Source organism: Staurois parvus, unplaced genomic scaffold (genome assembly GCF_062004578.1).
Source record: "Staurois parvus isolate SC_StPar_1 unplaced genomic scaffold, SC_StPar_1.0 ptg000647l, whole genome shotgun sequence".
NCBI classification, from domain to species: domain Eukaryota; kingdom Metazoa; phylum Chordata; class Amphibia; order Anura; family Ranidae; genus Staurois; species Staurois parvus.
This window is the reverse complement of record NW_028318443.1, coordinates 2,024,852-2,039,899: the sequence shown is the minus strand read 5'-3', so window position 1 is coordinate 2,039,899 and position 15,048 is coordinate 2,024,852. Positions and strand designations below refer to the sequence as shown.

General features: G+C 52.8%; 1 protein-coding gene across 1 annotated transcript in view; it reads right to left on the bottom strand.

Annotated features, from left to right (window-relative positions):
• The window catches only part of LOC149448971 (uncharacterized), a 32,452-nt gene extending 19,630 nt beyond the window's left edge, over positions 1-12,822 (bottom strand). The window contains exons 1-2 of the mRNA XM_089694023.1: positions 12,669-12,822; positions 9,706-9,736 (exon numbers count right to left, since the gene is read on the bottom strand). Of these exons, the coding sequence (XP_089550149.1) occupies positions 9,706-9,736; positions 12,669-12,822 (185 nt within the window). The remainder of the gene's footprint in view (positions 1-9,705; positions 9,737-12,668) is intronic.
• Between the last annotated feature and the right edge of the window lie 2,226 nt (positions 12,823-15,048).

Genomic DNA, 15,048 nt, shown 5'->3' with positions numbered 1-15,048 from the left:
TAAAGTGATGGCAGAGGGAAGTGGAGAAGACTGCTGGATAGTGGGAAAGAACCGCCTCAGATGTGGTAAAACAGGGCTGGCTGGACCAGGAGGGAGAGAGGCAGATCGGCAACCAATGCAGGGAGCACCATCCATAGCTTCAGTCTATTATGAATGCTGCTGCTAGACTCATACACCTTACCAACCGATCAGCGACTGCTGCCCCTCTCTGCCAATCCCTTGACTATTGCACCAGAGATAGGCTCGTCCACTTCCCCATTACCACCATTACCGTTCCGTGCCAACCCCCTTCCCCTTAACCAATTATACTAACAAAAGACATAACACCAATTTTGGAGTAAATGGCCAACATGGCCTTTTATTAACAACTCAAGTTACAATACACCAACCATTCCTTATAACAGAAACCCACAGAATTGTTGTTGGTCTTCGAAGGCACCCCAAAATGATCCGAAATGCACCTGCGGACAACCATATACACTAGGCCTCCAGCCGCAACCAACCAGCTCGGAGACAACCATACCGTCCGCAGTGCAGCACCACCACCTTCCAGTTAAACCTTTGTCTTGGAAATTCGCTTTAACGAATTTCTCCTTACCGTGAGTACTCGCAGTTGGATGCGCAGAAATCCCCCATAAAGCTGTGCGAATCTCGCTTACCACGACTGCAGCCAAACTACACGATTCCTGCCCATCCAAATACTTTGGACCTGTTGAATTTGTGGGTGATTGGAGCTCCGCTACCCTAGAATGATCACACGACACTCTAAGGCTGGTTGCAACTCACATAAGGGCCGGCTTTAGGCTCAGCTCTCTGTTTTTATTAAGAATACACACATGCCCCCCACATGAATAAAGTCAATCCCTCCCACCGAACAATACAATGGGGATTGCTTATACAGAGGATGTACATTCCAATTGGAGCATAGCCTTTGCTATTATCTATCACTGGTCCTCCCCCATGAACCTTCTGAGGTCAGCAGACTTCCTCCCCTTCCCCCCTATGAGCCATCTGAGGTCATATTTCCTGTCCTACTATCTTCTATTGGTATGTACATTCTCTGTACAAGCACTCTCTAAAAATATCAGTCTGTACCTGGATGGGCCCGATACGATCTTTATTAAAACACATCCATCCCAGATACAGTTTCAAGTTGGTAATGGGTTGTAAGATATGCATAAGCCTACACGTGGAGTTCACACCGCTTGCGCATTGCGTTATGAAGCCCACGTGCTACCATGCTGCTGATATGTGGATACAGGCCCACGGTCTACTGACAGCGGCATTCGCATGGAATGCCGTGGTGGTATACACGCCGGTCTATAAGCGCAGATCCGCCATCTCATCCATTACCAAGCCGAGTACTGTAATACATACATTGTACATGCGCATGGCCCAATTGCAGCCTTCAGAGCTTTAATTAAGCCACACGAGAGACATATGAATAACACGAATACATGACACATTTAAAGTTCGACCAACAATACAAAATTTCCATGACATTCCCTCCTGTTTTATCATATTCTCCTCGTGTCCCTTCTTGATCTTCTTCAGCTTGATGGGTGTAGTCTCAAACTTCAAAGAGTTCCTGTAGTTGTCCCTGAGAATAAAGCTCCACGGGGTACCTGAAACAACAAGACCCGACGCAGACTCGACGCAAACAGGCTTGATTGAAGCGATGATCCTCAAGAGCGTTGGAACCTTCACTACAGGAAGGCTCTTGCAAAAACCACAAACAGACTTGTGGTATGAATAAAGCTTGTGATCCCACGGTGGTCTGGGGAGATCCAGCAATAGATTCTCAAATTGCCCCTGCAGACGGGGCCACACAAGGCTGGTCTCGACCCAGACAGTTTTCCAAATCGCAGACACAAACAATGATGAGGCTTGAAGCTTGCTTGAAGGTCTTGGAGAATGTGGTCTTCAGAGAGATAAATTAGAGGGAAGCCAGGACGTAATCTGTAGAGAAGGTGGATGGTTGGTGAGGTCTTCCTCCGATCAGTGGTTGGAGTGGGATCCCAGGAGCGGGCATGGAGATGTGGTCGTCTGCCCGAGCTTGGTTTACACGGTCGATGAGGCAACAGGAACATCTCACCGCGGCATATAAAAGGCAGATGAAAAAGAGAAGCATCAGGATATACACTCCCACTTCCTTCAACCAAGATCCGATGGAGAACAGGAAATCTCCCAATCCTCCCAAACCCTTGAACGGATTCCAACCCTCACTAGCTATAGCTCTAGCTTTTCCCTGTAGTTCACTAACTTTGTCCATATGGGCCTGGACCTTGTCATCGGTGTCTTCTATCCAAGTACAACAATCCTCTCCGATGAACTCACAGAACCCCCCTTTGGCGGCTAAAAGATAATCAAGGGCCATCTTCTCCTGAAGCACTAAAATTCCCATCTGCCGTTGTTCTTGGGCAATTTCTCTGACAGCCTCTACGGTCTCGTTAAACATACTATCCACGATGACAGAAAAATTGTTCAGGCGCTTCATAAGTTCTATTCCCCATCCTGTCCATGAGGGGAACCAAGCCCATGCCTGGTCGCCCTCAGAGAACAGTTCCCTGCGAACTCTCCCTGCCATCCTTACCTTCTTGTGGACCATCAACTCTTCATGGTCCATCACTACATAGGATGCGGGGACTAGCTTTATGAGGGCACACGAACCTTTCGCGTTCTGGGGAAATGTTCTATAGGCTGCCGAACCACACAGAAAATAGTATGGACCTGTCAGAGCAGAACAGGAGGAGTTCCTCGTTCGGCCTCTGGTACTGAGCAACAGTTGCACAGACTGGGGGATTGCTCCCTCAGTCTGCACATCACATCCGTCCTTCCAACACACGTGGTCTGGTCGGTCAGTGTGGTTACTCAGAAGGGAAGTCTGGTTAGTCAGATTGACAGTTATACCTCCCTCACAGGTGGTAGTCCCAACAAACTTGTTACCTGTGCCAAAGCTGATGTTAAAGCACACCTGAGGGCTGCCTAGCTGTCCAGTTACCCATAATGGACTGACGAGGGCCCTACAGGAGCTAGAGCTAATATTGGTGCTGAAACTGATGTTACCTGCTAAAAATGTGTCATTAAGTTCTACCGACAAATGTCTACGTGGGGGCTGACCAGGGGTCCCTTGCTTTTTCATGCCGACGCGGATGTCATATAGGGCATGAACAGCGGCCATTGCGGACATGTGATGACTGGGTGGGGGCTTAGAGCATACCCAACAGTTGGTTTTGTTGGCGGTTCTGGCTAAACGCAGGTGCATTTTAAATAAAAGGTTGGGGTATCTGCCGTCTTTTCCTCCGTTCACACACATGTATGACATACAAACAAAAAGAAAAAGGAAAATGACACCCCTCATTCTCTGGTGTAGCTGAAAAGCTTCTTGCAGTGGCTTGCGTGCACCCAGTTGTCTCGTCCCTCGAGTTTGAGTGAGGTAGGTGTCGTCAGCTGGACTTGGTATGGTCCGGTGAACCGTGGCTCGAGTCCGGTTCTTTGATGTTTCTTTAGGACGACCCAATCACCTGGCTCAATAGAAAGAACACCTGTTATTGTATTTGGATCGGGGAGCGATTCGCGAACCCGATGGTGTATCTTCTGCAGCTCCCGTTGCAGAGATTGCACATAACCTGTAAGCTGTGAATGCAAAGACGACAACTGTTGAGGAAAGTACAACCCTGTTTTGGGAGGTCCCCCAAACAACACCTCGTAGGGTGACAGCCCATGTGGTTGCCGAGGGGCATTCCGGATGGAATAGAGGGCAATGGGGAGACACTCAGGCCAAGGTTTTTTTGGTATCGGCCATGATTTTGGAGATCCTGTTTTTAAGGATTCCGTTGAGACGTTCAACCTTACCGCTACTCTCGGGGTGATATGGGGTGTGTCGCCGCTGACTCCAGTTCCACCAAAGAAATGCAGTCGTGTCCTTTGGAAGAGAGATTAGTAGTGGACAAAGAAGACATGTTAGCAGAAGAGGTGTTAGTATTGTTAGTCGTGTTGCAAAATTCAGCACTGTCATTGCTGTCCTCCCCCCCCTTCTCATCTTCCGACACAGGAAGAAGAGAAGCTGGGTTAAGAATAGTGCATCGTTTGATAGTGAGGTTAGTAGGGGTTAGGAGGGCTTTCCCCTGAGAGGGGTACCTTGCCTTGGATGTCCTGTTTTCGCAGGACCGTTCTTGCTGCACCGGTGTCAGTGAGGCAAGGGAGGGGATATTTTAATTCCTCTAGAAAAAGATGGATCTGGGCCGACACCGATTTGTCAACTTCCTATGAGAATTCATAGGAGTTACTTACCATGGTGGTCATAGGGGCGGAGGACTCATCAGGAATGAACTGCCACCGACCTTTAGGTAATTGGGGACAGCTCCTCCTTATGTGCCCCGTTTGGTGGCACTGGAAGCACCTGGGTGGGGGCCTATCCTTCCTGTGACCCGGATCCCTTGGTTTTTCGTGTGGGGTCTGGGACATAAGAACTTTGGCCTTGTCTTGTTTTCTTCTATCCATTTCCCTCTCTATTGCCGCAAGAGTGGAAAGGATAGCAGGGATAGACATCTCATTATATTCGGGTCGGGCCAGAACCAGCCTTTCCCGAATTTTAATATTGATGCCTTCCAAAAATTTGGCCCGCAACAGAATGTGCGTCGCGGTCACCTTTACCCCTTCAGTTGGAGCATCAGGTCCAACTTCCAGATCCGCATCCAGTGCCGTCTGCTTGAGACGGCGCCAGAAGCAGGCGCTTTCCTCATTAGGACCCTGGGTGAGCTTCATCATGTCCGTAGTAGAGGTAGCACCATACATTTCTGGAAGCTTTGCCTTTAGCTGTGTACAGAATTCTTTGCCCCCTGAAGTCATCTCCTCATGCGTGGTTATAGAGCACCCTGCAATCACTGTACTGGCCACTTCCATGCCCACCTTTGCCCGTAGGATCTGTGCACAATCTGACCCGCTCATACCATAGCTGAACTGGTTTTGTCCAAACATTCGAGCAAATCCTCTCGGATTGACTCGATAGTCCGGGAGCTCAGCCAGAATAGTGCGGATCTCTGCCGGGGTGAAGGGGACATGCCAAACTACCCGTTCCCCTAAAGTCCGTTCCCCCCGTGCATTGGGAGGACCTTCAAATTGCTGCACCCTGACTGGATAGGCCTCGGTCCGGGAAGAGTGCAAGGGCTGACCCAGCATCATCGGTGGGCTTAGATTAACCACCTCGCTTACTGCACCTTCAGGTTTGAGGTCCCTCAGATCAGGGTATAGCTGGGGGGCAGGGGTCTGATCAGTGGCTCGTAGCGCTTTGATGCAATCCGCCCTGTTTTTTAACCGGGTGTCTATTCCCCTTGATTCACAGATAGTCTGCAAATCGGTTGTTGAGTAGGCTTCATAGTTGGAAACAGAAGGAGCTGGGGTGAAGCAGGGAGAAGGGAGAGGTAGAGGCAGAGGCTGAGGCATAGAGACAGAAGACACAGAAGGTATGTCAAGAGTGACGTCACTAACAGAAGAGACAGGTGCAGTTATACTTATCTCAGCCACTGTTGGTTGTTGGGGGACCCCAGCAGACCCTGATCCTGCCTGCCTTAGTAGAGTCAGCCCTGAAAGAGCTTCCTCCACCTCTGACACCGGATCCTCCTGTTTTATTCCCTCTGGAGGCCAGGTATACATCACCTGGTTCTTCCGGACAGACACCAGTTTATGTATGCCCTGCTTCCCTAATCGGATTGACCTGTGAAGCCATAGCTGTGCGATCTCTAGTTCTGACGCCTGCATCCGTGGTTCAAATTCAGAGATGAATTTTTCCCACCTCCATGCGTCAAATGTACCTTCCCGGGGAATTTCCCATCTGGTACCCTTCGACCATTTATTCCACCTTTTGAGGGGTTCTGTAGACTTCCCCCCCAAACTCACCTTCATCAGTTGTGCAGCTGTCCTTACCCTGAAGAGGGCTGGTTCCCCCTCTCTCTTCATGGACTGACTACTGCCCATCGTGACTAGTCACTGGTATATATCCCGCGTCCGGGTACCTGTTTACCCCCTGGAGCACTCGGTGGGATCCTACCGAGAGGCCTGATTCCACCACTTTCCCAGCACAGCGTAATTTATGTGATACTTATCGATCACCCGAAGCGCATCAAGTGGCGGTCAGACTGAGAGCACACCTCCCACTCCCACAGCGCAATTTGTGTGATCCTGACCACCCGAAGTGTTTGTGGTAACCAGGCTAAGTGTTATACTTCCCTGGACCGCCCACTCGCACAGCGTAATTTATGTGGCTCTCATCACCCACTGTGTTTGGCAGGCCACACCGCACAATGATGAAAGTGGCTTTTCTCTCCCTGCACACAGTAGCTAACACAAGTCAAAACAAAAAGAGGGGTTCTTGGATGTTACTTAGGGGTCACTGGTTGGGCAGAAACCTGCTAACTGACCTTTAGGAAATTTGTGTAAAGAAAAAAACTTTCCTAATACACACAGAAAAAAAAAAAAAAAAAACTCTTTTCAACCTGAAAAACTGTTAAAAAGGACAAAGTGGATCCTTATGAAAAACACGGGACGTTTCACAGTAAAACAATTACACAGAGGTAAACCGAAAAACTGCGCCAAAAGTAACCTTGTTGCTGACGCAAAAATCACTCCTATCAGCACCGCTAAACGATCCACGTTATACACGCAATCTTTACTGCAACCACCTAGAACCGTTTACACAAAAAGTCTGCTGGACGTGAAACACGCGACACAGCAGCTTAAAACAAACCCGCTTTACAATAAGGAACTACTTTTAACAGGAAAAACACAAGAAAAACATAATCACTATACAAGAAATCTATGTGCAAAAACCCAGACTACACCGCGCTCATTAAATGTGGAACACGTGAAGGGAAAACTCGCTTAACACACTTTAAATTGGCTGGCAATACGCAAATTTAAAGCTAAAAGCAAACAAATGAAACTGTAAAAAATTTGGATTAAAAACACAATATGGGTCAAATGCATATAGGAAACTTCATGCACATTGCATAGAGATTACTGCACATATGGTAGCCAACAAAATGGCCACCAACAGGGAAAGCACATGGTCATTAACAAAATGGCCACCAAACAAAAGGAGTCCATGTGGTTTAGTCAAGAAGATGACCCCCCACAGAGGAGCACATGGCAGATACTAGAATGACCCCCCACAGAGGAGCACATGGTAACACTAGAATGGCCCCCCACAGGGAAGCACACGGCAGCCTCTAGCCTCAAAATTGCCTCTTACATAAAACAGACTTTTGAACAGAACATACGCTGGACAATTACACAACAATATGAAGTACACATACAACACAATTTGGGCACAATCACAGAACGGACATAAAACACCAACATATCACACTAACATGCACATGTAACAGAAAGGACCCCCTGCTGCATGCTTGCTGGGAGCAGTAGTTCCACAAAACATTGTACACAGATCTTACAACAGTTAACAATTAACCTAAGCCTTTCAGCACTGTAATAATTACCTCACGTGGAGGGGGGTAAAGCAATCACCACAGTACCTACAGCCCACAAATACTTACCTAACACTATGCAACAACTTTTACCCACTAAAACATATACCCGTTTAATTTTTGGTTGGAAGATTTTTAAACTTGACCAAATCCAGCCAACCAAACCCACCCCTCTGCTGCTCTCCGCAGAGACAAACCCTCGTCTTTCACCCACAAATCAAGAGTTTAGGACAAAAAACAAGGTCCTTGTTAAGCGGTATTTCTTGTTAGCTAACAGAGAGCGAAATCAGCCACACGAACACGCAAAAAGCGATCCTCTTAATGGCAGAGAGACCTGAAATGTGCCGGCATACTTTTTGCTAGTTCATGATGGCTCATTCCCCCCTCGTTCTTGGTTAGCTACGCAAGAATACGCGTTAGTATCCACCAGGCTCGCCAAACTGTCTTGGAAATTCGCTTTAACGAATTTCTCCTTACCGTGAGTACTCGCAGTTGGATGCGCAGAAATCCCCCATAAAGCTGTGCGAATCTCGCTTACCACGACTGCAGCCAAACTACACGATTCCTGCCCATCCAAATACTTTGGACCTGTTGAATTTGTGGGTGATTGGAGCTCCGCTACCCTAGAATGATCACACGACACTCTAAGGCTGGTTGCAACTCACATAAGGGCCGGCTTTAGGCTCAGCTCTCTGTTTTTATTAAGAATACACACATGCCCCCCACATGAATAAAGTCAATCCCTCCCACCGAACAATACAATGGGGATTGCTTATACAGAGGATGTACATTCCAATTGGAGCATAGCCTTTGCTATTATCTATCACTGGTCCTCCCCCATGAACCTTCTGAGGTCAGCAGACTTCCTCCCCTTCCCCCCTATGAGCCATCTGAGGTCATATTTCCTGTCCTACTATCTTCTATTGGTATGTACATTCTCTGTACAAGCACTCTCTAAAAATATCAGTCTGTACCTGGATGGGCCCGATACGATCTTTATTAAAACACATCCATCCCAGATACAGTTTCAAGTTGGTAATGGGTTGTAAGATATGCATAAGCCTACACGTGGAGTTCACACCGCTTGCGCATTGCGTTATGAAGCCCACGTGCTACCATGCTGCTGATATGTGGATACAGGCCCACGGTCTACTGACAGCGGCATTCGCATGGAATGCCGTGGTGGTATACACGCCGGTCTATAAGCGCAGATCCGCCATCTCATCCATTACCAAGCCGAGTACTGTAATACATACATTGTACATGCGCATGGCCCAATTGCAGCCTTCAGAGCTTTAATTAAGCCACACGAGAGACATATGAATAACACGAATACATGACACATTTAAAGTTCGACCAACAATACAAAATTTCCATGACACCTTGGTTAACTGGGAATGTCCCCGGGCATCCCATACCACGGATGGGTCCCACACCATTGTTGTTTACCTTCCAAATAAGAACCGCCTCCAAAGACCAACAACCGCCACAGCACGCTGGGTAAGCCCTTACCCATGCGTGCCACGCCACAAACGAACAGCCCGCTGTATGCCATCCTGCAGATCCAGGGACCATAAATCCGTCCCAACCACAGTCAAATGCACCCCATCGCACCTGAGATACCGCCAAGTATCCACCTCCAACTCCAAGTGCCGGACCACCAACCCCCCATGGTGACTAAAGAAACGCCCCACCGCTCTGTTAACCTTGATCCGAGCCTTGTTGAGCTTCTCCACCGACCGCGCCCAACGCCAAGAGGTACGGGCGACAATGTCGGACCACACCACCACCATCCCCGGATAAGCCCGCCGCAACTGAAGAAAGTCCAGCTTGACATCTCGCACCAGCTCTCGCTCAGCGTGCCTGAAAAAAAACACCCCTGCCCCACTGGACGACGGGACAAAAATTCCTGAACCGCCCGCACTGGTCACACCAGCGAAGCCGGAACAACGAAAAAACGCACCCGACCACCACGTCCCAATTGGTTCGTCTTAGACCGACGTACCAGCACCTCCACCCATTCACCGGAGCACCTGACCTCATCCACCAATAACCCCCCCAAGAACCGATTTGGACGGACTAACGAGCTCCCCAATACGCAATGCCCCAAAAAAGGCCACCGCAAATAAGCACACCTCAAAGTCCGAAGAACACACAGACCACAAATGCACAAACAAAGACCCCAACAACTCAAAAGACACTGGACGACGAGAATCCTTACAGCGATGAGCTCTCCGGTAACCCCGGAGAGCCTGCCGAACCCAAAAATCGTCAGCGAAATCCAGACACCCTTGCAACTTAAAGAAGAATGCCAAACCCGCCAGTCGGCGATCCACCGCAGCAGCCCACACCCCCCGCTCAAAATTCCGCCACAAAGTACAATACCGCCAAAACCACCTCTGGCCCCCAGGGATCAATCTCAACCCGCTGTAGCAGATCCAGCCACTCCCGCCAGACCCTAGAGTATGCAGACCAAGTCGCCTCACTCACCAAACACCGGATCCAGCCCGCAAGGACTCCAAGGCAATATCCCACAGCCCGTCGGGACAAGGAACCCCGGGTTGCTCCGCCGCCGGCGCCACCTCTCGGAATTTGTCCCACCGAAAGTGAGACAAAGCGTCAGCCACAGTGTTATCAACCCCAGGGAGACGCAGCGCATGTAGAAAAACATTCAGACGCAGACAACGCAACACTAAATGGCGAAGCAAGGCCACCACCGGTCGTGAAGAAGCTGAGACCCGATTGATGACCTGAACCACCCCCAAATTGTCACAGTGACAACGCACGGTTAGATTTCGAAAAATTCTCTCCCCAAACCTCAACCGCCAACACCACCGGAAAAAATTCCAACAACACCAAGTTGCGAAGAAAACCCGCCTCCCGCCAGGAAGCAGGCCACGAGGCCGCACTCCATCGACCCTGGAAAAAAGCCCCATAGCCCGCCGCCGCCGCCGCGTCTGTGAACCATTCCAAGTCAAAATTGCTAACAGGGCCAGACACCCAGAGAGCCCGCCCATTAAACGAATCCCAAAAAGGTGTGCCACAAATGCAAATCCTCCCGATGATCCCAAGTCAACCGAATAAAATGTAAAGGGGAGGTAATCCCTGCCGTCGCCGCCGCCAACCGACAGCAGAACACCCGACCCCATGGGCAGAATCCGACAAGCGAATTTAAGTTTTTGCCCAACAACGACTGTAAGGCCCGTAGCTGAATTTCTCGCTTGCCCCAGCACCCCACGGAGTTCCCCCTGTAGAGCCACCAGCTGAACCGCAGGCAAGCGGCACTCCATCGTGCCAGAATCCAAAACAATGCCCAAGAAAGTCATCACCGTAGCCGGGCCCACAATTCTATCCACTGCCAGAGGAATCCCGAAACGTACCGCAAAGTGTTGCAAAGTGGCCAGCAAAACTGCACATACTCCGGAATCCGGCGGACCCACGCAAAGAAAATCATCCAAATATTGGATGACCGAATTCACCCCTGAGACATCCCGCACCACCCACTCCATGAATGAACTGAAATTCTCGAACAAAGCGCAAGATATAGAACACCCCATAGGAAGGCACTTATCAACGTAAAATTAGCCCTGCCAAAGACAACCCAAAAAACGAAAACAGTCCGGATGGACTGGCAACAGCCGAAACGCCGACTCAACGTCCGAATTTTGCCATGAGCGCACCGCGCCCATACCGATGGACCCAGAAAACAGCCGCATCAAAAGACGTGTAAGACACCGAACACAACTCCGAATCAATAGCATCATTCACCGACCCCCCCTTAGGGAAGGACAGGTGGGGAATTAACCTAAACGCATTCGGCTCCTTCTGGGGCACAACCCCCAAGGGAGAAACAACCAAATCCGAAAACGGAGCGCAAGCAAACGGGCCCCCCATGCGTCCCAACCCCACTTCCTTACGCAACTTAGCCGAAACCCCCTCCTCATGCCGCAAGGCCGACCGCAAATTCCGAGCTAAGGGAGGAATCAAAGTCCAAGTACACGGGATGCGAAAACCCTCCGAAAAACCCGCCATCAGCAGCACTGCAGCTGCCCGATCAGGAAACCTCTTTAAGAAAGACCCCATCCTTGTCACTCGCACCGGAGTCGTCCCTCTTACCAGCATGCTCTCCGGGAAGGCCTCGACCCCGCTGGAAACAGCGCGACAAGGGATGGGAGCCCCCGCACCCGGAACATTCGTGCCGAAAATGGCAAGACCCACCAAATCGACACGTCCCCTCTTGGAACTGCCAGCAGAACCCCTGACGCCTGGAGGCCGATTGTCCCGGGGAGAACGGACCGCCGGCCCCCGCTCTGAAAAAACGAACCAGGGGCCCTCGCCGGTGTCATGAGTCGCATCCAGAGGCCAATGTCCTTATGATCCCAACGCAACGACTGGCGAACCGCCCTCCGCTGCCTAAACTGCTCATCGTACCGAAGCCACGCAGTACGCCCATAAACCCTGTGAGCCTCACCAATGGCATCAAGGTAACAGACCAGTGCCGAGCAATGTTCAGGAGCCTTCTCCCCAATCACACTAGCCAAAATCGCGAACGCCTGCAACCAATTTGCAAAGGCACGCGGGATAAAACGAAAATGCCGCTGCTCCGCTTCCACCCGCCTACGCTCGTCAACCCGGGACCCTTCAAAAAAAAAAAAAAAAGGAAAACGCTCCAAAGGCAAGAGTGAGAAATCTTCTCCCGTACCTCCGACTGTAAGTGCGCAGCCAAAGGGCCCTCAAAACACCCGTACACGTAGCCCCTGGCCGAGTCTGCCAAGCCGACAGGCCCGGACACCCTCGAAACCGCACCCAACACCGCGGAGGGGGCCGCAGAACCCCGATCACCTGTCGTGGCCAGAACAACCCCTAGCCCAGACCCCGGAGGAGAAGAGACCCCCGGACGCCGCACGTCCCCGCTGTCCTGTACAAGAACCCCGAAACCTTCCCCACCATCCGGCGGGAGCCACGCAGAAGCAGGCCCAAGCGCCCCACCACCGCCCCACTCAAGACGCCACAACAGGTCCCGCAAACCGGAAATCACATCACCGAGACCCCCACCCATACCCGACGGGGGAATGCCGACAGCGCACGCCGCAGAGGCCGCGAGCACCGTAGCGGCCCTACCACCCCCCAGCAGGTCCCGTAAGGCAGAAGAAAAAGAGATAAACTCCAGAACAGGTAACTCACCAGGCTGCCCAGAAGATGCCCCTTCAGCCGCGCGCTCACGATCCACCATTGTAGAGCGGCCAGCCGTCGCCCCCGCATCGGGTTCCGACAGCTCGCCCTCCGACCTCTCGTCCTCCGCACGTTGTTCAGATGGCCTCCCGGTCCCAGGAGCCATGGGTCCTGCTGGTCTGCGCCGCTCACGACTCCTCCTCCCGGCACCAGACACGCTCACCGCCGTCCCTGGGCTCCGACCTGCAGCACTTTCAGCTGCCCTCCGCCCAGCTCCAGTCTTCCGCTGATGCTGCTGTGGAGCCAGAGCACCAGACCGTCCAGGGGGCCCGCCGGCCGCAGCAGTAGACAGCCCAGCAGCCGCAGAACTCCCTGCTGCACTCCGTCCAGTGCCGATCCCACGCTGCTGCCTCACCGGAGCCGGAGCCCCAAACTTCTCAGGGGGCCCGCTGGCCGCAGCAGGAGACAGCCCGGCAGCCGCAGCTGTGCGCCTCCCACGCAGGGCTCCCTCCCTGACCGACACCTTGTCAGTGGAGGAGCCGCAGATTCCTCTTCTGCCTCCATGCTGTGCGGGCGGGGGGGAGGGGCTTCCCCCGCGCGAGGCCCCGCCCACCGAGCTCCGCCGATGGCGGGGATTCCCCCCGGCTTCCCCGCTAGCAGAGGCAAAGGAGCGCCCTGCAAGCGGAGCCGGAGGGGCCCGAGCGGGGCTCCCATGGTGGCGCTGAGCTCTGGGAGGGGCGGGGGGAGGGGTTTCCCCCACGCGAGGCCCCGCCCACCGAGCTCCGCCGATGGCGGGGATTCCTCCCGGCTTCCCCGCTAGCAAAGGCAAAGGAGCGCCCTGCAAGCGGAGCCGGAGGGGCCCGAGCGGGGCTCCCATGGTGGCCTGAGCTCTGGGAGGGGGGGGGAGCCCGGGCTAAAGCGCTCCGGAGGCCTAGACCTCCGAGCACGTGGGCGCTCCCGCCCCCCTGCTGCAGATGATGAGCCCGAATCCTGCAAGAGATCCGAGACACGGCTCTGCAGCCAGTCCATCCCCCTGTCCTCCGCTGCCTCCCGCAGCTGAGCCAAAAGGCTGTCCATGGCAGGGATAAAGGTGGCCTGAAGCAAGGTGTGCGAAACGGACACCAAGCTCACACTCTTGCCGTCCAGCTAACTGACGCCCCCTCACAGAACCTCCCATCCTAAGGTGCAGCAAAACCCCACCTACACCAACCTCTACCAATCAGCTACCGCCCACTAACAATAACAAATCCCCCTGGAGCTACCTTAACCCTTTCTGCTCTTCCTTCCCCCACTCTGGGCCTAGTCATGTATGCCCTGCGCTATTTCTTCTTTATTTCGCTACGGGCATTTCTTCACTGCTGCCCCTCTCTGCCAATCCCTTCACTGCTGCCCCTCTCTGCCAATCCCTTCACTGCTGCCCCTCTCTGCCAATCCCTCCACTGCTGCCCCTCTCTGCCAGTCCCTTCACTGCTGCCCCTCTCTGCCAATCCCTTCACTGCTGCCCCTCTCTGCCAATCCCTCCACTGCTGCCCCTCTCTGCCAGTCCCTTCACTGCTGCCCCTCTCTGCCAATCCCTCCACTGCTGCCCCTCTCTGCCAGTCCCTTCACTGCTGCCCCTCTCTGCCAATCCCTTCACTGCTGCCCCTCTCTGCCAATCCCTTCACTGCTGCCCCTCTCTGCCAATCCCTTCACTGCTGCCCCTCTCTGCCAATCCCTTCACTGCTGCCCCTCTCTGCCAATCCCTTCACTGCTGCCCCTCTCTGCCAATCCCTCCACAGCTGCCCCTCTCTGCCAATCCCTTCACTGCTGCCCCTCTCTGCCAATCCCTTCACTGTTGCTCCTCTCTGCCAATCTCTCCACTGCTGCCTCTCTCTGCCAATCCCTCCACTGCTGCCCCTCTCTGCCAGTACCTTCACTGCTGCCCCTCTCTGCCAGTCCCTTCACTGCTGCCCCTCTCTGTCAGTCCCTTCACTGCTGCCCCTCTCAGCCAGTCCCTTCACCGCTGCCCCTCTCTGCCAGTCCCTTCACCGCTGCCCCTCTCTGCCAGTCCCTTCACCGCTGCCTCTCTCTGCCAATCCCTTCACCGCTGCCCCTCTCTGCCAATCCCTTCACCGCTGCCCCTCTCTGCCAGTCCCTTCACTGCTGACCCTCTCTGCCAATCCCTTCACTGCTGCCCCTCTCTGCCAATCCCTCCACTGCTGCCCCTCTCTGCCAATCCCTTCACTGCTGCCTCTCTCTGCCAATCTGCCAATCCCTTCACTGCTGCCCCTCTCTGCCAATCCCTTCACTGCTGCCCCTCTCTGCCAATCCCTCCACTGCTGCCCCTCTCTGCCAATCCCTTCACTGCTTCTCCTCTCTGCCAATCCCTTCACTGCTGCCCCCCTCTGCCAAT